This window comes from Toxorhynchites rutilus, chromosome 2 (genome assembly GCF_029784135.1).
Source record: "Toxorhynchites rutilus septentrionalis strain SRP chromosome 2, ASM2978413v1, whole genome shotgun sequence".
Classification (NCBI taxonomy): domain Eukaryota; kingdom Metazoa; phylum Arthropoda; class Insecta; order Diptera; family Culicidae; genus Toxorhynchites; species Toxorhynchites rutilus.
Window position 1 is genome coordinate 104132524 of NC_073745.1, and position 25607 is coordinate 104158130.

At 40.5% G+C, this 25607-nt stretch overlaps 1 protein-coding gene across 1 annotated transcript in view; it reads left to right on the forward strand.

Moving 5' to 3' along the window:
- The window catches only part of LOC129765198 (dynein axonemal heavy chain 12), a 46149-nt gene that overhangs the window by 19970 nt on the left and 572 nt on the right, over positions 1–25607 (forward strand). Inside the window, exons 4-8 of the mRNA XM_055765217.1 lie at positions 6163–6343; positions 6403–9609; positions 18482–18715; positions 18766–24608; positions 25451–25589. Coding sequence (XP_055621192.1) covers positions 6163–6343; positions 6403–9609; positions 18482–18715; positions 18766–24608; positions 25451–25589 — 9604 coding nt within the window. The remainder of the gene's footprint in view (positions 1–6162; positions 6344–6402; positions 9610–18481; positions 18716–18765; positions 24609–25450; positions 25590–25607) is intronic.

A 25607-nucleotide genomic window follows, 5' to 3' on the forward strand; every position in this document is an offset into this window, starting at 1 on the left:
TTTTTTGCATCGATTTCAAAAAACATTTTTATAGTGCCTTACAAAATCCAATGTAATTCTGCAAATATCGCATTAAGTTCTAATGTTTGCAGGCAAATTTTTAGCCTAGTGTATTCCCTAAACATCCGTGAACGTTTCTAATTGATACGTTCAGCCGTTCTTTCTAGCCGATTTTTCAAAGTTTGGAGTAAATTAGAAGAGCATTTTATCGCAAATCGTATCAGAGAAGTACAAAATCCTACACGACTATCAGAGCGAACGATTCGTAACTTTCTTTTTTTTTTCGTTTTCTTTCGTTTTCATGTGTTTGTAGGTACAAATATTGTAAGGAGTGATGATACTCACGCATATTCATACGCATTTCCACACATACACGCACTCTTCACCCACAATCTCATAAAGACGAAAGTTACGTTTCGCTCAGTCTCAGAGTCGCGTAGGACTTTGTGTGTGAATGACGGAGGGGTAATTTTTCATTCAAACTGAAATATCTCTATGTGGGAGGTTCCTACAGAAACGTTCTTGGAACCAAATTGGTTAGCAAAAAATTGTGTTATTCCAGAATATTCTTGAAAAAAACAAAAAAAATCTATTTTTTATTCCTTCCCGGTATTGCTGCCCACTACACGTACACACACCAAGATAAAAATATGTACGTAGAATATTCTAATACGTGAAAGTTGTAGCTTCAAAATGATATGCATCCCATCGACATGCGGTGATTTTTCACGGAATAAACGGCATGCCAAAAATCACTTAAAACATCCGACTTCGCACTCTCTTCCTCTATCTTGATTGTCAAGTTTATATTTTTCATGAGCTCATAATTAAATGAGAGCCTCGAGGATAAGATATGATGCATGGAATAAAGATGAAAGTTGATACTTGACCATCTAAATCAGCTTTTCCAGTTGGCCCATCTCTGCCGATGTTTGCATAGGTGACGTAATCACTAACCCCAACACTGAAAACGCATCTTGTTGTTTTTTGGCCTAAAACCACAACCATGCATATTTCCAAAGAAATGATCTGTCCAGTTGATGAATATTATCGGTATAAAGAGGGCCTAGGAGATTTTGTGAATTAAAACGTATATTTTTCATTTCACAAATGACAGCTGATGTAGGGATAGAACTGTAAAGTTTGGTTCATGGAAGAAAAGAATAAGGCAATGGATCGAGAACAGTGGGATTTGGCTTACCATCATCGTCATGATTACTTTCTCGCTGGATCGTAATCCTAGCGACAGGATACAACAGGCCAAGCAAGTGACGTGCCAATAATCACATCACCGATTCTACTCCCTCACAATCGTTACAGCTTATAGCATAAAATACTAATAATTGTTGATTTTCGATCGATGTACGAAAGCTGTAAGGAACTACGTCAGTTATGCGTTCAAACTGTGATTATTCGAAAATATTTTTCCGAAATTTCTTCAGTGTTATCGAATCGTTGACCGCGGAACGCCTGTTTCATCACCGGGGATAAGTGATAGTCGCTAGGGGCGAGGCCTGGGGAGTAAGGAGGATGCTCGAACACAGTCCATTTGAATTTTTTCAATTGCTCTTGAGTGACGCGAGCAGAAGGGGGCCGCGCATTATCGTGGATGAGGAACAAACCTTTCGTCAATAAACCTGGCCTTTTGTTCTTAATCGGTCCAAAACTTCACAATAGTACGGTGTTACTCGTTACTCGTTATTGGCGGTACGGGTATATTAGGGGGGCAATGGATGCATGGAAAAAAATTCATCTTCGAATTTCAAAAACCGACATGTAAATTTTGTGTATTGGCCCAAAAAATGATCTATACAAAATTTCAGCTCAATCGGACATGATTTAGGGGTGCCTCAAAGCACTCAAAGTTTTGATTTTTTGGCCACTCAGGCTAAGTTCAAGAATGTCGATTTTCGGCCAAAATTCCCCCCTGGAAGATTTTCGAGGACTAAAAAATCAAAACTTTGAGCGCTTTGAGGCTCTCCTAAATCATGTCCGATTGAGCTGAAATTTTGCACAGATAATTTTTTGGGCCAATAATCAAAATGTACATGGTCGGTTCTTTAAATTCGATAATTATTTCTTCCCATACCTTCATTGCCTCTCAAGTCCCAAAAGCTCAAAAGAATTTTCAACCAAAATTTTTTTTTCGAGATGACACCAGATCTCGACGTTTCATGCATTTTTGAGTCATTTGGCATCGAAAAAAAATTTTCGATTTTCCAAATTTCCTTTATTCTCCCTTGGAAGAATCTCGAGGATCGAAAAATCCAAACTTTGAGCGCTTTGAGGCACCCCTAAATCATGTCCTATTGAGCTGAAACTTTACACAGGTCATTTTTTTGGGCCAATAAACAAAATGTACATGGTCGGTTTTTGAAATTTGACATGACCATTTTCACTTCCACCCTAGGGTAGATACACAAATCGGCAGAACAAATGTGTGGGAAAATGAGAATGCTCCCAGTTTTCATCAATTTAACCCTTCTCCGTACAGCATTGAGTCTCACTCGTGGTGTACTTGCATAACATAGGGCGCTAGAACGCTCAGCAGAATAGTGAAATCACTTGATGTGTGACGTATTAAATAATACGGGAAGGGGTTAAACTGTTAAGGGATTAGTGAATCGTAATGTATAGTATATCAAACAAATCTTTCCGATTCGATTGTTGTGCAAATCATCAGAATTTGTTCGCTGTGAAAATTATGTTATTACGTTAACTTTATTCCTTAAAAACGTGACCTGTTTTCTGATTTGGCACCCTTCCTGAAAGACGTAGTTCTATGTCAAATATGTTTGTTTGCATGTTGAGCATACGTATTACATTGTGTAGAATGCGTAGCAACGAAAAAGTCGATTTTGTTCATTTTGTCGCTTTTGTAAAAAATATGTTGTTAGTGTAACAATAACGAAACCATTACTTTTTTGACGCAAGACTACGTTTTCCTGTAATGAAGCTAAATCAGATAACAGGCACGTTTTAATGAAGTACAAATAGCAAATGTAGCGTTCGTTCTATGGACGATGTGGATAGAGAGAATATTGCGATTTAAGCTTCACCCACTCTCAATCTATTGAGTATTAACAAGCTATTCGCGATTTCACAATATTCATGATTCAACAGTCATCCAGCTAGCGATCAGGCAGCTAGGTTTTCAAAATGGCCTTTCTAAAAACTCATAGTTTAGTTTAGTTTTCCAAATTGGCCTTTTTCAAGACTAGAGACGAATGGACTGATAAATTTTAAAGTCTCTATGATTCAAACCATGATCATCATTATTCAAGCCACAGTCTCGCTTCAGCTAGCAGACAGCAGTCTTCCTCAAATTTTAAAATTTCGAATACGAGAGAATTATCTTATAAATTATAAATTAATAAATGTACGTCCGTGTTGTAAGAAGTTTTATTTGGAAGAAAAATAACGTACAGTACAGCAGAGAATCGTTAATCGTTACACACTAATGTCAAACTATACAAGAGCTGGGTTCAATTACATTGTAGCACAGATATAGGTGATTAGATAAAGCACAGCTTATATAATTCCAACAAATTACGTTCCGGGTGCGACAATTTGAGCGTTGTCGGTTGAACTAAGTGATATGCCGATCACTTCAGAATGATAATTAGTATTGATTAGTGTTGATATCTACGCAAAGATGCATCAGTACATTTACAATGGATTAAAAACGCGATTGGAGAAAAGTCATAGATAATCTTCGAAATTTTAAGTTTGATAATGCATATAGGTTGTGAGTACTAACTTCCGGACATTTTTCAGAAGCTCATGCTGTAGATAATGGCGATGCAATGGCTATCATATTAAGTTTGTTGATATCATTTATTATGCAGAAGAATCCGTTAGGCCGATACGAGAAGGATCTACAGTGTTTGAAGCGCAGCATATGCCACTCATCGTTTGCCTAGTGAAAAAATGGAAATTACAACACTTATACCAAGTCATTCCATATGTTATGAATGAAACGAATTTCAAACCAAAATCATCATTTTATTCGCTGCACTGTCTGGTAGTAAATCTAACGCCTGATGTTTGTTACATATTGCCCAAAAAACTTTTTTCCATAGCTCAAAACTGCAACTTATTGAAATCACAAAAATCTATAAATATGCTTGAAAGCCCATCGGATGGTTATGAAAACATTATAAATATTGTGCTCGTCTTGACCAACACAATAATCTCCCCAATGACATAATCTCTGTTGCTTTTTTGGAGTATATTTTGCCCTAGGTCAACAGATTGAACAACGCTAAATGCTAAATAAAGAACTGTAAGATTTTTATCTAAACATTCTCACTAATATCTGCGAGGAATTTTACGTTGTTTCAATGTCCAATGCTACTGGATACGAAGATCATTTGAAAAACGGCGAGCATATTTATGTTGGGATGACAGCAGAAGCTATCAAAACAACGGATGGCGAAGGCAAGTAATTTTTAAGGATATTTGTAGCAGTTTTTTCGTGGAGCTGATCAGGCAAATGAGAGAAAGATTCGATTTTATTAATCCGAGCTCAGGGCTGCTGCAATATTAACTCCCAGAAACTTTTCCAACAAGCATCGACGTTGTATGGGAAGCGTTTCATTAGGGTTCTACTAAGGGGTTCTACAAGATCCTGAGAACGAATTCTATTAAATTGCTCCAAAAGAAAATATCCGTTTTAGAAAACACACATTCAAAGAATTTGTGAACAAAAACTAGATACCTAAAAGAATTAACGGTTCTCTCGCATTCCCGGCGCTTCGATGCCTTGTATCTAATGTTCTCAATATGCAATATGCTTCTCGGTATATGTCGAGCGTTTTTTTCTGAATATAATCACAGTGAAAATAAGCTTCGAAATCGGATCAGCAACGATACGATGAACGCAATTTTAAGATCAAAAGATTTTGTTGAACATCCTGGCGGCAGATCGAAAATTTTATTGAAATGATAGTATGCAATCATCAAACGCACGAGTGATACGAAGCTTGCAAATGTTAATGTACATTTACAGCGAATGTGGTATTTATAGTTACATGGGAATAATATGAAGTTGAAAGTGAATGTAATATTTTGTAGAAATTCATTGGTTTTAATTTTTCTATGATTTTTATGATTTTATGAGTATGATTTTCTCTACAATGAAAAAACTTAGATGGTACAGATTTTTGGAAGAAAAAGTACAGATGAAAAAGATTATTACCCCTTTCAGTACAAATGAAAATTTGGCAAAACTGCTGTAGAGTCCGGGTTTTGGGGAGCGTTGGAAATGTAATTCGGCTAAGAGATACTGAAAAACTACTTCAATATTCAGTATTTAAAAATCTGCTCAAATTATCAATCTATTGCTTCGCGAAACGTTCGTGCCCCTGACACGTTGGAGGTATTCATTCGTCGGCCCTTGTCAGTGCTTGTACTAAAGCATTTCATTCTTGAATTCCTATAATGTTTGTTTATTACCGGTTATAATTTCGTAGTCCTACGTAACAATGCGGTCATTTGCGGCCCGCATGACCATGACTAACACGTGCTTGATATCACGTGTTTTTATTCGCTTATCAAATTTTATACGCTTATCAAATAACAGTTCGGCTAAAAAGTTTATAAGGTAACACAGTAAAACTATTTTTTTTTTTGCAAAATTCAATTTATCATTCAACATAATTGCCTTCGAGGGGACATAGCGATTATAGCGATCTTGTAATGTTTCGATACCATTTTATAGCACTCTTTCGGTTTTTCCAAAATAGGCCTCAGTTTCGGTAATCACTTCATCATCGATCATAAATTTCTTGCCAGCGAGCATTCTATTCAGGTCTGCGAACAGGAAATAGTCGCTGGGGTCAGATCTGGAGAATACGGTCGGAAGCAATTCAAAGCCCAATTCATGCAATTTTGCCAACAATACACGAAATTCGGATTTTTCCATTTTTTTCACAATAACAAAAGTTGCTTCACTCTAAATGCTGTAACTCACGAACCAATCGACCGATTGCTGTCAAATTTTGACACGTATCCATTGAAAGAAGGTGCTTTGTGGTAGTCAAGTAGATTTTTGCAAGAGGCGCCATCTAGACGTCAACCTTATGAACTTTTCAGCCGAACTGTTAAACCGAAACATTACAGTATTTATTTTTAAATCTAACGATTCGTCACTTTTCTTAGACTGTGCATGCGGTGGCAACGCTTCTACAACGTTTGGATGGATGGACCATTCGAGTACCTTGAGCCTCATTTTGTGGAATCAAAGGCAGAAGAGTTTTTGAAAGAGTTTCAAAGAACCCAAAAATATTATCGTAACCGTATCAAGGCGGATATGTTAGAAAATACACTATGTAAATTTAAGGTATTTGACAATTGTTCGCAAATTTCGTTCTATTTACACTATTTCAACATTCTTCCCAGGGGCAAACGGAGGATCCAGATCCCGAGAAGCATCCATGCCCGTTAAAACTTTGTGCCCGAATGGCACAGTCCATCAAAGACTTCCACCTGGGCGTATATATTGTGAATATTATGTGCAATCCTGCACTAAAGGATCGTCACTGGGACGAGATGTCAGAGATCGCAGGATTCGATTTGACTCCGGACGCAGGAACCACCCTACGGAAATTTATCAACTATCAACTGGAGAAGGACTTGGACAAATTTGAAATCATCAGCATTGGAGCGAACAAAGAGCTGCAGTTACAACAGAATTTAGCGGCAATGATAAAGGAATGGGAAACAATTGAATTTAAGTTGAATCCCTTCAAGGACACCAACATCAATATTCTTTCGGGATTGGATGAGATACAGTCTGTACTCGATGATCATATCATCAAGACACTTGCCATGAGAGGTTCAGCGTTTGTTAAACCGTGCGAAAAAGAGGTTAAAGAGTGGTACAAAACATTGACCAGGGTGAACAAAACACTCGAGCAATGGGGAAAGGTACAAAGCACATGGTTGTACTTGCTGCCAATATTCTCTTCGGCGGACATTGTTGCACAAATGCCAAACGAAGGAAGAATGTTCCAGCAGGTGGACAAAACATATCGAATGTACATGAAGATAGTCGAGGCAAACCGATCTGTGATGAATGTGGCCTCAGCAAAAGGGGTTCTGGAAGCATTGGAACAGTCGAACGAACTGCTAGAGGAAATAACCGATGGGGTAAATCAGTATCTGGAGAAGAAACGTTTGTATTTCCCCAGATTTTTCTTCCTGTCAAATGACGAGATGCTGGAGATTCTGTCCGAGACGAAGGACCCGTTAAGAGTGCAACCACATTTGAGTAAGTGCTTCGAAGGAGTTAATCGGCTGGAATTCGATCAGGACTTCGACATCCGCTCTATGTTTAGTATCGAGAAAGAGCAAGTGCAATTTGTGGAAAAGGTATCAACCACTGAAGCTCGTGGCAGCGTTGAAAAATGGTTGCTCCGAGTGGAGGAAGAAATGTTGAAGGCTGTATCGAATGAGATAAATTCCAGCTTTCAATCATACAAAGAGAAGCCGCGTGACTCGTGGGTACTTGATTGGCCCGGAATGGTTGTACTTTGCGTGTCGCAGATTTATTGGGCAGCGAATATTCACTCATGCTTGGGAAAGAAACCTGATGCCATCGGACAGTACTATGAACAGCTTCAAACGGAGTTGATGGACGTTGTGACGTTAATCCGGTCGAAGGAGATCACAAATTTGGACCGAATAACGATCAAAGCCTTGATCGTTATCGATGTTCACGCGAAAGATGTAGTGGATGATCTAATCAAGCAGAAGATCCACTCGGAAAATGATTTTCAGTGGCTGGCGCAGTTGCGCTACTACTGGAGTGAACAAGAAGTCACAGTGAAGATTATTAACGCGTCGGTGAGATATGCGTGTGAATATCTTGGTAATTCGGATCGACTGGTCATAACGCCGTTAACTGATCGTTGCTATCGAACACTAATGGGAGCCTACCAACTTCACTTGAATGGAGCTCCTGAAGGACCCGCTGGCACAGGTAAAACTGAAACAACGAAAGATCTAGCCAAAGCACTTGCTGTTCAGTGTAAGGTATTCAACTGTTCCGACGGCCTGGATTACAAAGCCATGGGAAAATTTTTCAAAGGATTAGCGTCATCGGGAGCGTGGGCTTGTTTTGACGAGTTCAACAGGATAGAACTGGAAGTTCTGTCGGTGGTCGCTCAGCAAATTCTCTGCATAATTGTAGCAGTCCGAGCGGGTGTTCAGAAGTTCACCTTTGAAGGCACCGAGCTTAATTTGAATCCATCATGCTACGTGTGTATTACAATGAATCCTGGTTACGCTGGTCGTTCAGAGCTCCCGGATAATCTCAAGGTGCTCTTCCGTACGGTAGCTATGATGGTGCCAGACTATGCTATGATCGGCGAAATTTCACTGTATTCATTCGGTTTCACTAATGCTCGATCACTGGCGGTTAAAATAGTGACTACCTATCGACTCTGTTCTGAGCAACTTTCGTCACAAAATCACTACGATTACGGCATGCGTGCGGTCAAAACCGTTTTGCAAGCCTGTGGCAACCTGAAAAAGTCCTTCCCAGATGGTGACGAAGAAATCCTACTGCTAAGATCACTGCTGGATGTAAATCTGCCCAAGTTTTTACGAAAAGATGTTCCTCTTTTCGAAGGAATCATTTCAGATCTATTCCCTGGGGTGGATCTTCCCCAAGCCGATTACATGATACTTACGAACGCATTCAAAGACGTTTGCAAAGATATGCAATTACAGCCTAAGGATACCTTCCTGACCAAGGTGATACAAACCTACGAGATGATCATCGTCCGGCATGGCTTCATGATGGTTGGTCAGCCCTATTCCGGGAAATCGATGACGCTTAAAGTTCTCGCCGAGTGTTTGGGCAAGCTGCGGGGTAAAAGTGACAATCCGTATTTTCAGAAGGTGCGCTACGATGTGGTAAACCCAAAAGCAATCACTATGGGCCAACTTTACGGTGCCTTTGATCCGATTTCTTACGAGTGGACAGACGGAATCGCTTCAACGATTTTTAGACACTTCGCGATCGATACTACGCCTGATCGCAAATGGTTGATATTCGACGGACCGGTGGATGCCGTTTGGATTGAAAATATGAACACTGTGCTGGACGACAACAAAAAGCTGTGTCTAACCTCCGGAGAGGTGATCACGATGACGGGGGAGATGTCTATGATTTTCGAAGTGATGGATCTGGAGCAAGCCTCGCCGGCTACGGTCTCAAGATGTGGAATGATATTCATGGAGCCATCGGTGATTGGATGGGAAGCTTTCGTGAAGTCTTGGATCCAGAAGTGTAATAAATATTGGACAACAGATTGGGAGGATTTCTTGTTGGAAATTTTCCGCTGGGTTGTACCCGATTGTTTGACATTCATACGCAGGCAGTGTAGACAGTATCTATATCCGGGTGACACCTGTTTGCTGGTGTGTACGATGAACATTTTCCAAATGGTGATTGATGAAGCCGTGCATGACAATCCGGATGATTATCAGAAGTATCTGTTTACGTGGTTTCAAGCAGCATTGATCTATTCGGTGGTCTGGGGTTTGGCAGGAATACTTGACATGGAGTCCAAGATGAAGTTTGACGAGTTTTATCGTGAGGTAAGTGCTTCCATTCGTAATGCATTTAATATTGAATTGAATTAACACTCTACGCCGTGCCCAATATATTATCATGTACTTTATTACCTCGTTGTACTGGTAAAGCAGCAGCGCTTATACAATCGTCAAGTATTGACCCCATGCTAACATTTTCCAACATATGCACTATGTTTACATTATCCATTGCTGGATCTGTTCGATTACTTTCATTAAGGGCCTGTCCACATACCACGCGGACAACTTTAGGGGAAGTAGGGGTTACGAAAATGTCCACGATTGTCCACGGTGAGGGGGAGAGGGTTTAGATGATGTCCACGTTATATTTTCAAGTAAAACATTCATATTTATAGTCAAAATTTAATGAGATTCACAAGACATTTTTAACTTCATGCCCACCCTGAGTACTCTGTACTCAACAATAAAAAGACTGAGTTGCCTGAGAGTGTTGCAAACATCCATATTTTTTCATATGGCTGGATTTCTTCGCGGAGATGTATATTCTGGAAGGAACGCGCATGAACTGGCATTGATCAAATTATTCCAATCGGTGATAGAGGACCATGTATTCCGTCAGGATAAAGACACAAAGAATATTGGAATTTTTGTTGTATGAAAAATCACGACTTATGTGCAGGTTTCGATTCAGCTTCTGTTCTTGATGATAAAACGGCTTCATATTTGGTTTCCAAGAGCTCCCAAGGTTTTTTCTGAAAATTGAAACGAACAACAAAATCTTTCATGGGTGCACGGGCCGTATCTGTGGAGATCTGTTTCTTGCAATGATGTTTTTTTTTTGCTATCTGGTAATTTTTGTAATACGCTTCTAGTTGGTTGTCTGTAAAACCATGCTGCTATGGTTTTAGTTTTTTTATCCCGTTTGTTTATTTTAGGTTTATTAGCATTTAGCTGTAAAAGAGCCGAATTTTATTACCATGCTGCTATTGATGTTAATCAAATTGAGACACTTTTCAAGATTAATCCTCGGTACACGACACATGAATTAATGAATTCGCTACAGATACATATTCCGGAGCCCGATCGGATTTGACAGATCGCAATCCGAACGAGATCAACTTTTGCGTACTGCAATCAAAGGTTGCAACATTTGCACAACCCGATAGGATTTGACTCGGTCAGATGCAAGAACGCAATATTGTGCTAATTTCAAATCCAACTGGATTCCGGAAAAAGGGTTTATTTTATCGAAGAACATTTGAAAAAACGCATTTCAATCTACGATTCGTTTCATAAACGCAACGAAAATGCATGACTTGATTTGGATGGCTTTAACGTTCTCAGTGGAACTTTGAGCTTCTCAACGTAGGTATTACTTGTGTTATTTTTATTAGTAGTACTGAGTTGAGATATCTTTGACGAATAACACGCATACGCGTTACCTCAGTGCAAGTCGGAAAATATTTCTTTGACGAAAAAGCCCCGACCAGAAAGGGAATCGCACTCGAATCCCTAGCGTGATAATGTGTAACAATAACCACTCGACCACGGGAGCACAAAAAACATATTTGTAGCAAATTGTGATGAGCAAATCATTCACAATAATGTTGAGTATATATTGGGCATTTGAATATAACCCCGAAGTAGATTCTCTGGGTCTGATAGGACTGGAAGAAAATCTACATTATGAGCTTCTACCAAGCAACTAGTCTCGATGAATTCCAACAAGTACTGCTCGCAGCTGAATGTATTAAAATCAACGATCTAGAACGCTTCAAAGGCGCTTTCAAGACTCCACCCGCTTCACTCACCAGATATTGTATCTTCAGATTATCAACTGTTATGATTTCTGTAAGACGAGAAAATATTTCACAATCCGCGATCATGAATGTACAGTGTCAACATCTAGTTGTGACATCCGGGTTCTGAGACATATTACATTCAATTTAAAATGGAAATTTTGACTTGGTGTTATTTGATTACTTGAAACACGTAGTCCTGACCTCGACTTAACTACTATGATATTACCGCTAAAATTGATCATTATAATATAAAATCATTATTCGACACAACCTTCCTTTAAAATTTTTCAACACTCGAAAATTAATATAATTTTAAATTACATACAAAACATATTTGATACGAAGAAGTAAATTTTGATAAATAATTTTTATTTTCAAAGTGTGTTCAATCCACCAATCCATTGTCATTATCCCTTCCCATAAACGAAGCACAAAGTTTAATGCAGTCAATACAAATACAAACGTGAATAGTAAACTAATGTTATTCTAAATCTTCGGATCAATTAAATGAACAGCAACAGAATTTGGACATTATACTGTTTATTCGTTTGAGTGACAATGTGACAGGTGTGTTGAACGATCCGAAACTAGCAATACATTACAAGATTTAGACGATTTGAACAGAGCGATGATATCAACATCGGTGAATTTAAAACAAATCGTTACTATTAATAAGGTTATTATTCCTATTAATAAAAACATGTAATAGAAAATTGAAACAAACTTGAAATTAAATTCAAGCGAAAAATATAGAATTCTCTTCATTTTCTTCCGAAAACTGGAGAAATGTCCACGTGGACATCAGGGGGAGGGGTATAAGGAATGTCCACACTTGTCCACGGAGGAGGAGGGGGTGTCCAAAATCATGCTTTTTCTGTCCACGTGGTATGTGGACAGCCCCTAAGTGTCCATTGTTTATCATCGACGAAAGAGTTTCGTGCTGTGGTGATTGAAAAGTTTGTGGAAGGATGCTTTTTTCATAGTGTTCAAAAACCTGGGAGTGAAGCATGATTTTGTTTATCGAACCATCAGGAGGTACCGAAAGATCTCCAGCAGAAGACGTTCAGCAAGCACTGAGCGAATTTAACTAAAATCACAATGCTGCGTGTGTAAAATCGCCGCTGGTCTCAATGTTTCGAAATGGAACAGAAGTGCAATAGTCTCACAATGTTCAAAATGACAGATTTACAGTAAATGGGATATCTCTGATAATGACGGAAACATCCCACGTTTCCAAAGCACCATTTAGGTTGGTTTGCGAAGGTTTTTTCAAACGCGGCAAACTGCCATTTGTTTTTTATTTGGAAAAGGTATTAAAATTAACTCTTTCTATTATAAAACCGATGTTTTTCATAAAGCCAATATTGTATGGGAATGATCATAACGTGTTTCAGCAGGACGGAACGCCTTCAGAACTGATGTCGGAAAATTTTTCTGACTCGTTGGCCAAAGATGAATGGCCTTCTAATTTATCGAACCTTGTAATTCTTGTAACTCTTCGTATGGTCATACATGTTGTCGAAGGTAAACGAACAAAAGGTGTTTATTTTGACCCGGTTCAAGGACGTGATCAATTTAGGACGAATTTAGGACGAAATGCCAATGAAATGTGTGTTCTACCTGCGACGGGTTCAAAAAAGGTTTGAAGCTGGGCTTCTTCTTTCTTTCTTTCTTCTGATCGTTGCAGACAGCTGTCAGCTCCAGTATGTTGACCTAGTGTCACAGACTATATGCCAGCAAAACAATGATCCCAACGATGTTTGCGTGACAGCTAGCCGTTTATCACATCAGATATTACAATTTCAACTTTGCTTGCTTACTTACTTTCACTTCTTATACTTGCGCATGGGTCTAACAGACCGAGAATCAATGAAGTTGCTGAATTAAATGACTATTAAAACTGAATGAAGTTAAATTAAAAAATACTTTCTGGAGATTTTTCATTCAATTATATCTTTTTCTTTATATACTTTATATAATACTAATTTCTTTATATAATGCCTGAAAATACACAATAGCAATATTACAGATACACGCACAGTCTGTGAGTATACGAGTTACGATTTTTCGCGCGAGTATAGGAAAGTTAGGAAATTCCATTACTTCTTGATACAGTGGCTACTCCAGCGTAATCGTTATTCATATCCATGTCCTCATCCGAACGAAGATTTGACTCTAACCAGTCCGGTGGTTTTTTCACTTCGCTTATTTTTATGTTATGTGTCCTTCTCTCCTGCCCAATATAGTGCCCTTGTGATTGAATTCCTTTCGCCAAAGTTTCTTGCTTCCGCTTCTAATCTCACTCCTGTTCTTCGAAAAATACTTTCTCAGCACTTCTTTTCCTTTCTGTACACCCGTAAGCATGAGTAAATAAAAAAAATCACAGGACAGTTGCGCCTGAGACACTACCGCATAGTTGACGTGGGATTCTGTTAGGCTATCTGTTGCAAGCTGATTTTGGATATATTTGAAGAATTACATCATTAAACTCTTTGATAATGATTTGGTGGCCCTGAAAAGGACGTTTTGTTCGGTTGTTGGGTATTGTTTGTTCATTCCACCAGTTTTTACAACGAATGATGATGATAGAAGCATGGTTATTAGTCGTTGGATGATGCGTATCAAGATAGAAGATGCCAAAGCACACAATGAGATATGATGAAAGCCGCCCTTTGTGACCCTGAACAAGATGGCTCCTGTGTTATGTATGGATTAACCCCTTCCCGTACGATTTAATTTTCGAAAGAGCGGACCAAATGCAAACGCTTCGATGGATCACGCATCGAGTAATTTCATTCTTTTCTGAGCGTCTATGTGCCTCCTGCGTTGCAAGCGCACCACGAGAGTGACTCGATGTTGTACGTTTTGGCACAACCATTTCAAATCGAGTGAGATTCGATGTGGTACGTGAAAGGGTTAAATAAAGAAAAAAAACTTACCAATGTAGTATAAGATAACTATCATTATCGAACACAATTATGTTTTTTTCTCACCAGAAAAAACATGTTTTTAATATGTTTTCTCTATAATAATGATTAGTAATTTTCTTTTAAAATTTTTACTTTCTGAGTGTTTATTCAATCCATTTCCATTTTCGGTTCAAATCCAATGGAACACTATGCTAATGCCAATTTCAATTGGACTAACATCACTTAATACGATTTGTAGCACATATGGGAAATCACTTTTCGAATATTCCGTCGCTATTCCAACTTTCTCGCGGCATGAACTTTCCTTGGTAGAAAATGCACACAACAAAACAAACGGATTAAATCAGATGATCCGTTCTCGTGCGGGAACACCCATTGGTTTTTATTTATGAAAATTGAAATAAATCGTTTCATATTTCATACAATTTTAACACAACCGCTACCACATACAATTTTACACTTACACTTGTGCTAAATATTTCACAATGCATGATCGGTTTTTAATATGAAATTTCACGGAGCAACCAACATTAAAGTTCCAAATTTAAATATTATTTGCCAGAATTGATCGTATCACTCATCTTACTTGCAATATAAAAATGCCCCGACTTGCACATATTTACAATGCCGATTTCCCCCAGGCACCCTGTTTTTGAATTCTGTGTTAGTGAACACATTTCGGTGCTCCGCCGTTTTCTCCACACACCTTGGTTTTGAAAATTTGTTCGCTGTAATGAATTGTTCTGGTGTGCCCCAAATGATTGATGCAAAACTCTCGTAAATCTATCTGAAAATGACAACTTCAAACAATGACATTCTAATGAAAAAAAAGGGAGGCGGTCAAAAAGGTTAGAAGCGGTGTTATTCCGAAACATATGCTGTAAATTATCAACATAATATTATTGAATCTGCAACTTTATTCGTTCCGTTTCCACAAGACGGCTCGAAGTGCTATAAAACTGGCTTGTAACATTTAGAATCTGGAATCACTGTTTATTTTAGGCATTCTGAGGATAATTTTGAATGGATAACCTTTTTCGACGGCAAAAATTACGTTAATCCATTTTGTTTTGAAAAAGTTGTGCGTGGTCAAGGCGTGGTCAGGTACTAAAAAGTGAAAACGTCAAAAGTGGCTAAATCGACCGATGATGTGATGTGCTGAAACGTTTCCGTGAACGTACAACTGTTCGGATGGTTCAGAGGACGCGTTGTAATAGAACTCACGATCGGAAGCTGAGGTTGAAGGTATTGAGAACAACTAAGGCAAACTCGGGACCATCGGACTGCGACAACGCAAAATAACACAACTCTAAACAAAAAAACACAACTCTAACCAAAGTATCATTCGGAGAATCCGTATGTTAGAACGTCACGAACGTATGTCAGGACGTTGAATATAAATCTGGTGGCCAAAAAACGCGCTCAAAAGTTGTACAAAAAGATTTTGATAAGATTTCGAGTATCCACGGTGCCAAATTAATTCTCTGTAATTGGTAGGATCAAAAGGGTGTGATCCACTATGAGCTGCTACCTCTACCTCGTTCACTGGGCTCCTCTTCTTCTTGTTCCCATCGGATTCGATGCAAACACCTTTGCAGGGCTCCCGTCTGGAAACCTTGCAACATATCCTGCTCATTGCACTCATGCAGCCTTGGCAACTTTCTGGATGTTGAGTTCAATCTTCAGAGTGCAACTCGGTGCTGATGCGCAACATGATTTTTGCACCCAGTTGAGCTCCCACTCCTTGTGCACACATGCGCTCTGGCGAATGAGCTCGCTCCGAAACACAGATGAAATGTTTGGTTGTCAGCGCCGTTTTTATGCAGAGATTTGCGCCCAGTGTTAAGCAGAGTTTTACGCTGAAATTTGCACCGTGCTTGCGCCGTATTTCTATACTGGGCGCTTGAAACTGGATTGCTCTCTCTGTTGAAATATTTTTCTTCACACAAGCGTATACAGTTCAAATAGGGGGCGCTGTTGTTTTCATGCTTTGCTTAGAACGAACGAAGACAAAGCGGGCGCTAAAATTTGATGTGTATGTGTGTGTGTATAGAATGAGACGCGCATCACACAAGTGAGAAGAAATGTTTAGTATCTGAGTTCTGCGCCGGGTACATTTTGCGCTGTCGTGCTTATGAATTTTGTGCTCTTAGCACCAAGATAGAATACGAGTTTTCTTTGAGCGCGCACTGATGAAAATAAAACTCAAGCGCAGCGCTGCGTTTGTTTTCTGGAGACTGGCTGAGTTCACCGTAGAGTTGCTACAGTTCGTAGTTCATCCTCCTTATCCATACTACATTTTCGTGTACACCGCCATATGTTGTTCAGAGCACTCGGCGTTCGAAAATACTAAGTGCCTGTGAGTACTCTTTGAGTAACGTTCATGCTTCATGCCCATAGAGAACAACCAGTAGAATCAGGGATTTATATATGGTACACTTCTTACAGGGTCGGAATTTGTTGTACCTTAAGGATATACGGAGTCCATAATAGGTGCGAATTCCGTTAATATTTTCGTCTTCATTTTCGAATTTCACGGCTGTTGTTGCCAGAAAATACCTGGACCACCTCGAGCTCGTCGCCGACCATCACAACACTACTACCGAGAAGGATTCTGTTACGATCAGCCCAATGCTAGTTCAACCAGTCATGCTTCGTATTTCAGTCGGGTATACAAGTTCGCTACCGTCGCATGTGTTTCTGCGCTGGTTTTTCTTTCCCAGTCAGTAAAAAGACGCCCGCGATATCTAGCGTACTAAGTATACTACTTACTGGAGGCGATCTGGCGTAGTGGTAACATCCATGCCTCTCACGCTGAAGGTCACGAGTTCAATTCTCACTCCCGACATTCTTCCAAAAATGGAAGTAAAAGTGACGAACCAGCCAAATGAGTTGAAAATCACTATAATACAGATAAAAAAAAAATACTACTTACTGCTCCCTCGCCCGACTGGCTCAGTACTTTTTATTTAATCTTATGTTTACAATTACAACTTCTTATTTACTAACTGATTTTTGGGTCGCGCTAGAATCGTACGCACGCTTTTCCGTGGTGCTGACTCTGCGCGAACCCCTGTTCTATAATCAATCCGCTATGTTGAACTTGCCCCCCTGGAAATTTGGCGAATAAAACAAAAACTAAAGTGGGGCCGGTTCGACATAAGCGAAACTTATAAATTAAATAAGGGCGCTTCATTTCTTCCAATTATGTCCACGTCACCAGGGAAGCAGATAAATTGACTTGTTGAAACTTGTGTTGAAGCCTATTCTCCACATAACACTTTCCAGCGCAACGTTGAAGAAATGACAGGAGAGTCCATCGCCTTGTCGAAATCCCCTGTCAGTTTCAAACGATGTTGACAGATCGCCTGAGATTCGCACATCGTTTCCTCGTTGCCTGAATCAGTTTTGTCAGCTTTCAGGGAAATCTGTGTTCGTCCATGATTCTCAACAGCTGTCGTCAGTCGATTGTATGATATGCGGCTTTGAAGTAGACAAAGATGTGGTGCGTAGGGACCTGACAGCACTTTTGAAGGATCTGCCGCAGTGTAAAAATCAGGTCCGTCGTCCGGCGATAGAGGATCAGAACCTTGTGGGCTGCATTCAAGATCGTGATTGCACAATCCAACGTGTCACCTTTTTTTATAGATGAGGCAGATTGCCCCATAGTGCACCCGTGGCTGTTTGGTTAGCGTCTCACATTATCATGCCGAGTGTTCGGGATCAATTCCCGTTCTGGCCGGAGGATTTTTCGTCAGAAAAATTTCCTTCGACTTGCACTGTGGTCGCGCGTATTCTAGAGCTTGCCCCTCGGAATACATTCAAGGCGTGTTATTTGGCTTTCTCTCAAACTAAATCTCAACTAAGTATTAATAAATGACGCTAGTTAATGCATACGTTGAGATGGCAAGGTTCCTCAGGGAACGTTAACGCCATTCAAGAAAATTACCACATATGTCCACTCTTCCGGTAGCTGTTCTGTGTTCCAGATCCTGGCTACCAACCGGTGTATATACTCCCCAAGTTTTCCCAGACTTCTTTCAAAATGCTCCGCTGCTTTCATTCAAAATCGAAACAAATCTAATATATATCAAATCATCGAAGTTTGAATTCGTATGACAATATAATGGACATGGTTTATGTATGCATTTTACCACATATTTTATACATTGGCATGTTTCACAGATTTGGAAGGGCACCGACGAGCACCACCCAGTACCAGAGGCACTTGGAAAAATCGATGTTTCAATGCCAGGGGAAGGAATGATTTTGGATTATGTGTACTATTTCAAACAGAAGGGGAGTTGGCGCTACTACCCGGATATGGTACGACAAATGAAGAATGAAGTTGGTATTACGCTGCTGGTACCCACTCTAGACTCCATACGATACATGCACATTATAGATATTCACGTGAAGGTAAGATGATAGTTCGTTTAAATTCAAACTTCTATCCCCGGCTTTTGCAGAACAAGAAGCCTCTGCTCTTGGTTGGTCCCACGGGTACAGGCAAAACCTACTACTTCCAAAACTACCTGATGAGCAAGATGGATAAAACCACGTTTTCGCCGACTTTGGTTACATTTACGTCCCAAATTACGGCCAACCAAACCCAGGAGCTAATAGTCTCGAAGCTGATCAAAAAGCGCCGAGGGCTGTACCGTCCTCCGGACAACAAAATCAGCGTTCTTTTCATCGACGACATGAATATGCCGGCTAAGGAGATCTACGGGGCCCAACCGCCAATCGAACTGATTCGACAATACTTCGACTATGAACATTGGTACGATCTGAAGGATGCTTCAAAGCTTTATCTGCAGAGAATTCTCATAATGGCGTCGTGCGGTTTGCCCGGTGGCAGCCGTCAGAACGTCTACGAACGGTTCTTGTGTCACTTTGATATTTTTGCCATTAGCAATTTCAACGACGAGACGATGTTCAAAATTTTCACGAATGTCTTGCTAGATGGCTACAAAAAGGGAGGCCACGCCACTGATGTAACCACGATGGTTAACATGATCGTGAACGCTACCTTGGACGCGTACCAGTTTGCTTGTGCGAAGTTGCTGCCGACTCCAGCGAAGTCGCATTACATCTTCAATTTGAGAGATGTCTCACGGGTTATTAGCGGTTGTTCGATGATGAAGCGAGAATCAGTGGAAAGCAAAAAAGTATTTCCGAAGCTATGGATGCATGAGGCTTTGAGGGTGTTTTATGATCGCCTAGTGGACAAGCAAGATCGATTGTTTGTGTTCGAGAAACTCAATCAGAACTTGAAGACGTTTTTCAAGGAGAGACCGGAACAGTTACTGCCCGACTTTTTCGACGAACAAACGGGTGCAGTGAAGTTGGACAGTTTGAACAACCTTATGTTCGGAAGTTACTTCGATGTGGATGCTGAGATGGAAGATCGAAAGTATGAGGAGACGCAACACGTGGAACAGCTACGGGATTTAGCCAACCGAGATCTAGCGGAGTACAACAGCACTCACAAAGCCAAAATGGATATTGTTCTATTTCAGTATGCGTTGCAGCACCTGAATAAGATCTGCCGTATTATGTCTATGTCAGGTGGAAGTTGTATGCTCGTTGGAATGGGCGGTTCTGGGAGACAGTCATTGACAAAATTGGCGGCACAAATTTGTGGACAGTCGTTATTCCAACCAGAGATTACCAAGTACTACGGAATAAATGAATGGAGGGAAGATTTGAAGAAAGTTTTGAGGGAAGCTGGTGGCATGGGCCGCGACACGGTGTTTCTGTTGACGGAGGCGCAGTTGAAGGAGGAGGTTTTTCTGCAGGATATTGATTGCCTGCTCAACATAGGAGAGGTTCCAAATATTTTTCCAATTGACGAGAAACAGGAGATTCTGGAAATGGTCCGTCTAGCCGCTCAAGGCGGAAACAGAAATTTAGACATTGGTCCTCTGGAGGTGTTCCAATTTTTCGTGAACCGTTGCAAGCAAAAATTGCACATCGTCATATGTTTCAGTCCTATTGGATCAACATTGAGAACGAGAATCAGACTTTACCCATCACTGGTCAACTGTTGTACCATTGATTGGTTCGACGCATGGCCTGAAGATGCACTCGAGAAGGTAGCCGAAATGTACATGAAGGAATTGAATGTGGATCAATCGGTTAAAGAATCTACAGTAGTCACCTGTAAGCATTTCCACGTCGTAGCCAGGGAAGTCTCAGCAGAGTTTACGACGGCCACTGGTCGTGTTACTTACATCACATCCGCTTCGTATTTGGAACTTATCAAATGTTTCCGAAATCTCACCAAGAAGCACCAAAATGAAATTATGGAAAACAAAATGCGTTACCTTGGCGGTCTTGAAAAACTGGATGCGGCTGCCGAAGCTGTGTCCATAATGCAGAAGGAGTTGAATGCTCTTCAGCCGACACTGATCATCATGGCCGAACAGTCTCGTCAGATGACGGAAGAGATCGAGAAAGAATCCATTGAAGCGGCTGCCGCTACGGAACAGGTGAAGAAGGACGAAATAGTGGCAAATGTACAGGCGGCCGAGGCACAAATTCTGAAGGCCGACTGCGAAAAAGATCTAGCTGGAGCCATACCCATTCTCGAGGAAGCCATTCAAGCGTTGAACACATTAAAGCCGAATGACATTACGCTGGTGAAGTCAATGAAGAATCCTCCCGAGGTAATCAAACTTGTTATGGCAGCGGTTTGTGTGATGAAGGGAATCGCTCCGGATAAGGTGACGGATCAGGCAACTGGAAAGAAGATGCTTGACTTCTGGGGACCAAGCAAGCGCCTTCTAGGTGACATGTCATTTTTACAAACTTTAAAAGACTTCGATAAGGACAGTATAAATCCGGACATCATGAAAAAGATCAGGAAAGATTATATTCCTCACAAGGACTTCCAGCCGCACATTGTGGCGAAGGCGTCCAGCGCTGCTGAGGGTTTGTGCAAGTGGATAATTGCTATGGATTTGTATGATGCTGTGGCGAAGATTGTCGCCCCGAAGAAAGAAAAACTTAGGCAAGCGGAGAAGGAATATGCGGAAACGATGGCTCTGCTTACGGAGAAACGGCAACTGGCGGCAAATCTCGAGCGTAAAGTAGCCGAATTGAATGACAATTTGGATGAAGCTAATCGCAAGAAACAAGAGGTTGAAGACGAAGTTCAATTGTGCAAAGATAAACTTCAACGCGCGGAAACTCTTATTGGCGGTCTCGGGGGAGAAAAGAATCGATGGACAGTCTCTGCTGAACAGCTTCAACTATTGTATGATAATATCGCAGGGGATATTTTGATATCGAGCGGTGTCATTGCATATCTTGCCCCGCTAACGGCAAGTTATCGGAATCGATGTATCGCAAATTGGCACGAGTTCGTAGTCAAGATGAAAATACCGTGTTCGGAAACTTACAGTTTGGTGAATATACTTGGATCAAAAATAAAGATTCAAAACTGGAACATTGCTGGCCTACCGACCGATGCATTCTCAGTTGAGAATGGCATCATTATGGATAGTTCCAGTCGTTACAGTTTATTCATAGACCCACAATTCCAAGCGAATAAATGGATCAGAAATATGGAAAGGAACAACCATCTACAGATCCTAAAATTTTCCCAATCGGATTATATGAAACGTCTAGAATCGTGCATAGAACATGGCTACCCGGTATTGATTGAAAATATTTTCGAAGATCTGGAGGCTCCGCTAGATCCGCTTCTCAACAGAAATACTTTCGTTCAGGGAGGCGTTGAATATCTCAGCGCGGGAGACAATGTTATTGCTATGTCACCGAAGTTTCGACTATATTTAACCTCCGGATTGAGAAACCCACATTATTTACCGGAGGTGTTCAACAAAGTAACGGTTATCAACTTTGCCCTTACCATTCAGGGATTGGAAGATCAGCTGCTCGGAATAGTGGTTGCTAAAGAGCGCCCGAATTTACAGGAGCTACGTCAGAGCCTGATTCTGCAGGGAGCGAAAAACATCACAATGTTGAAGGAAGTCGAAGATAAAATACTGAAGACTCTGTCGGAGAGTAAGGGAGACATTCTGGAGGATGAGAGTGCTATAAAAATTTTGGATGATTCTAAAACTATTTCGATCGACATTGTTAGGAAACAAGAGGACTCCAAAGAAATTGAGGCAAAAATTGAAGCGTTTCGGCAGAACTATCGACCGGTTGCGGCCCACTCTTCTACGCTGTATTACTGCATAACGGAGCTGCCGAGTATCGACCCGATGTATCAGTTTTCGTTGGCTTGGTTCATAAATTTGTATGTCTACTCCATCGAGAATGCGAACAGAACCAAAGACTTACTCAGGAGATTGAAGTATTTGATGGACGCCGTCACGCTTAATTTATACAACAACGTTTGTAGATCTCTATTTGAGAGAGATAAACTGTTGTTCTCTTTTATTTTGACTACAAAAATTATGATCGCGTGTAATCAAGTGGACGTCAGAGAGTTTGAATTTCTGCTATCTGGAGGGGAAAAAAGTACCACAGACCGTCTCAATCCGGATATGACATGGATTACGGAGAAACTCTGGGAAGATATCTGTCGCCTGGAACAGCTTCCGGAGTTTTTTGGATTTATCAATGATTTTTCCCACAACCTAGCAGCATGGAAGCGTTACTACGATGTTGAAGACACACACTTGGAGAAACTGCCTACCCCTTGGCAGGAGAAAACGAATCGTTTTGAGAAACTCATCGTATTGCGAACATTTCGACCCGATAAAGTCGTTCTAGGAATCACTGAGTTTGTCGCATCAGAGATGGGTCCAGCATATGTGCTTCCACCCCCCTTCGATATTGCAAAATCATACGAGGATTCTAATTGTTTAACTCCGCTTATTTTCATCCTCTCCCCGGGATCGGATCCCATGAACGCCCTACTTTTATTCGCCGAAAAAATGGGATTTGATGAGACCTTCCAATCAATCTCACTAGGTCAAGGTCAGGGTCCGATAGCTCAAAAAATCATAGAAAGGGCACAAGAAGAGGGTACGTGGGTTTGCCTACAGAACTGCCATTTAGCAGCATCATGGATGCCCGCGCTGGAGTTTCTCTGGGAGAATATGGACCTTTACAACACTACCTCATCGTTTCGTTTATGGTTAACAAGTTATCCGTCGGAAAAATTCCCAACAAGCATTCTACAGAACGGAATAAAGATGACGAACGAGCCTCCCACAGGGTTACAGCAAAATCTTCTTCGCTCGTACAACTCGGAACCGATGAATGACGATAACTTCTACACCGGATGCCCTGGGAAGGATCGTGCTTTTTCGAAGCTACTCTACGGAATATGCTTTTTCCACGCAGTAGTTCAGGAACGAAAAAAATTTGGACCCCTCGGGTGGAACATTTCGTACGGTTTTAACGAATCTGATTTTCAAATATCCGTACTTCAGTTGCAGATCTTCCTCAACCAGTACGATGATGTACCATACGAAGCCATTTCATACCTGACCGGAGAGTGTAACTACGGGGGTCGTGTGACGGATGCATGGGATCGACGAGCTATCATAACGATTCTGGCGGACTACGTTAACGATCGAGTGGTCAACGATCCGAACTACCATTTCTCCAACCAGGGTGAAAGCTATGGTATCCCGTTGAGAAACGAGCATCGAGAGTATGTAGCGCATATTAAGAATAATGTACCCAATTACCCTAGCCCAACAGTGTACGGGCTGCATCCCAATGCCGGTATCACGAGGGATGTAAATGCATCAAAGGTGTTACTCGAGTCGATGCTGATGACTCTCGGTGGAACGTCGGAGAAAAGTGATGCTGACAAGGAGAAAACTATCCTGGCTGTTGTCGTTGAGATTTACGACAGACTTCCGGATGATTTCGACATTGAACTTTCGAAGAAAAAATATCCAGTGGATTATAGCGAATCTATGAATACGGTCTTGGTGCAGGAGATGGAACGATTCAACACACTTCTGCAGGAAATTAGATCCAGTTGCGTGAATTTGAAGAAAGGAATTGCGGGACTGATTGTGTTCACCCCGGAACTGGAAGCAGTGTTCAATGCAATCAACTTCAAGAAAATTCCGGACAGCTGGATGAGAAAGTCGTACCCAAGTTTGAAACCGATCGGTGCGTACATAAACGACTTTTTGGAGCGGCTTGCATTTTTGGATTCGTGGTACCGGGTGGGCAAGCCAAATGCGTTCTGGATCGCTGGATTCTATTTTACACAAGCGTTCCTTACGGCTGCGATGCAAAACTATGCCCGAAAATATCGGATACCAATCGACATACTGACGTTTGATTTTAACGTGTTGCGCTCCTCAGAGTGAGTAAAATTTATGAAATGTCATCAGATTTATTAGATAAAAAAAGTAATTGCCGATTTTTTTAATAAAATTATAAAATACAATTTATTGTATATACACTGCGTTTCATAACTATAGAACCACTCATTTTTTCTGAGTTTCGAGAGATATGTAAGAAGTTATATCCTACACTATATACTTCAACCGAATTGAAGTATATAGTGTAGGGTATAACAACTATCTTCATTTAAAAGACTGACCATTTGAACTTTATTGTTGTATTCAGGCCCGAAACATTCAAAAACAAAAATTCCAGTGTTTCATAACTATAGAACCAGATGGAAAAACTCTCACTCCTTTACTAAATTAACGTTGAATGAATTACAATAAGTTTCTAATAGATCATCTTTAATTCTTAATCAGTTCAAATAACTCATTCGGGGTAGTTTGGGGTAGTGGTAAACAAGCTGATCAGTCCAGAATCTGAAGCCCCTATTCATTAAACCATGCCATGACATTACAGATTGTATGACCTACGAATTAGAAATTCATGTGAAATTGACGTTAATTTGTAAAGGAGAGAGAGTTTTTCCATCTGGTTCTGTAGTTATGAACCACTGGAATTTTAGGTTTTGAATGTTTCGCGCCTGGACACAACAATAAAGTTCAAATGGCCAGTCTTATAAATGAAGATAGTTAACCGACTTCTTACATATCTCTGAAAACTTAGAACTCAGAACAATGGAGTGGTTCTATAGTTATGTACCAAAAAATCGTATTTTATTTGTAATGAAAAAAAATCGGCAATTACTTTTCGGGTAACCCAATATATTGAACGTTATAATCGATTGGATAATTTCAGCGCGAATTCGCCACCGGAGAACGGAGTCTACATTCATGGGTTGTTTCTGGAAGGTGCCAAATGGAATTTGAGAGGATGTTATCTTGAAGAGCAGCTCTCCAAAATGCTCATCGATGTAATGCCAATTATCCATCTCATTGTGAGTATTGTTGAATTT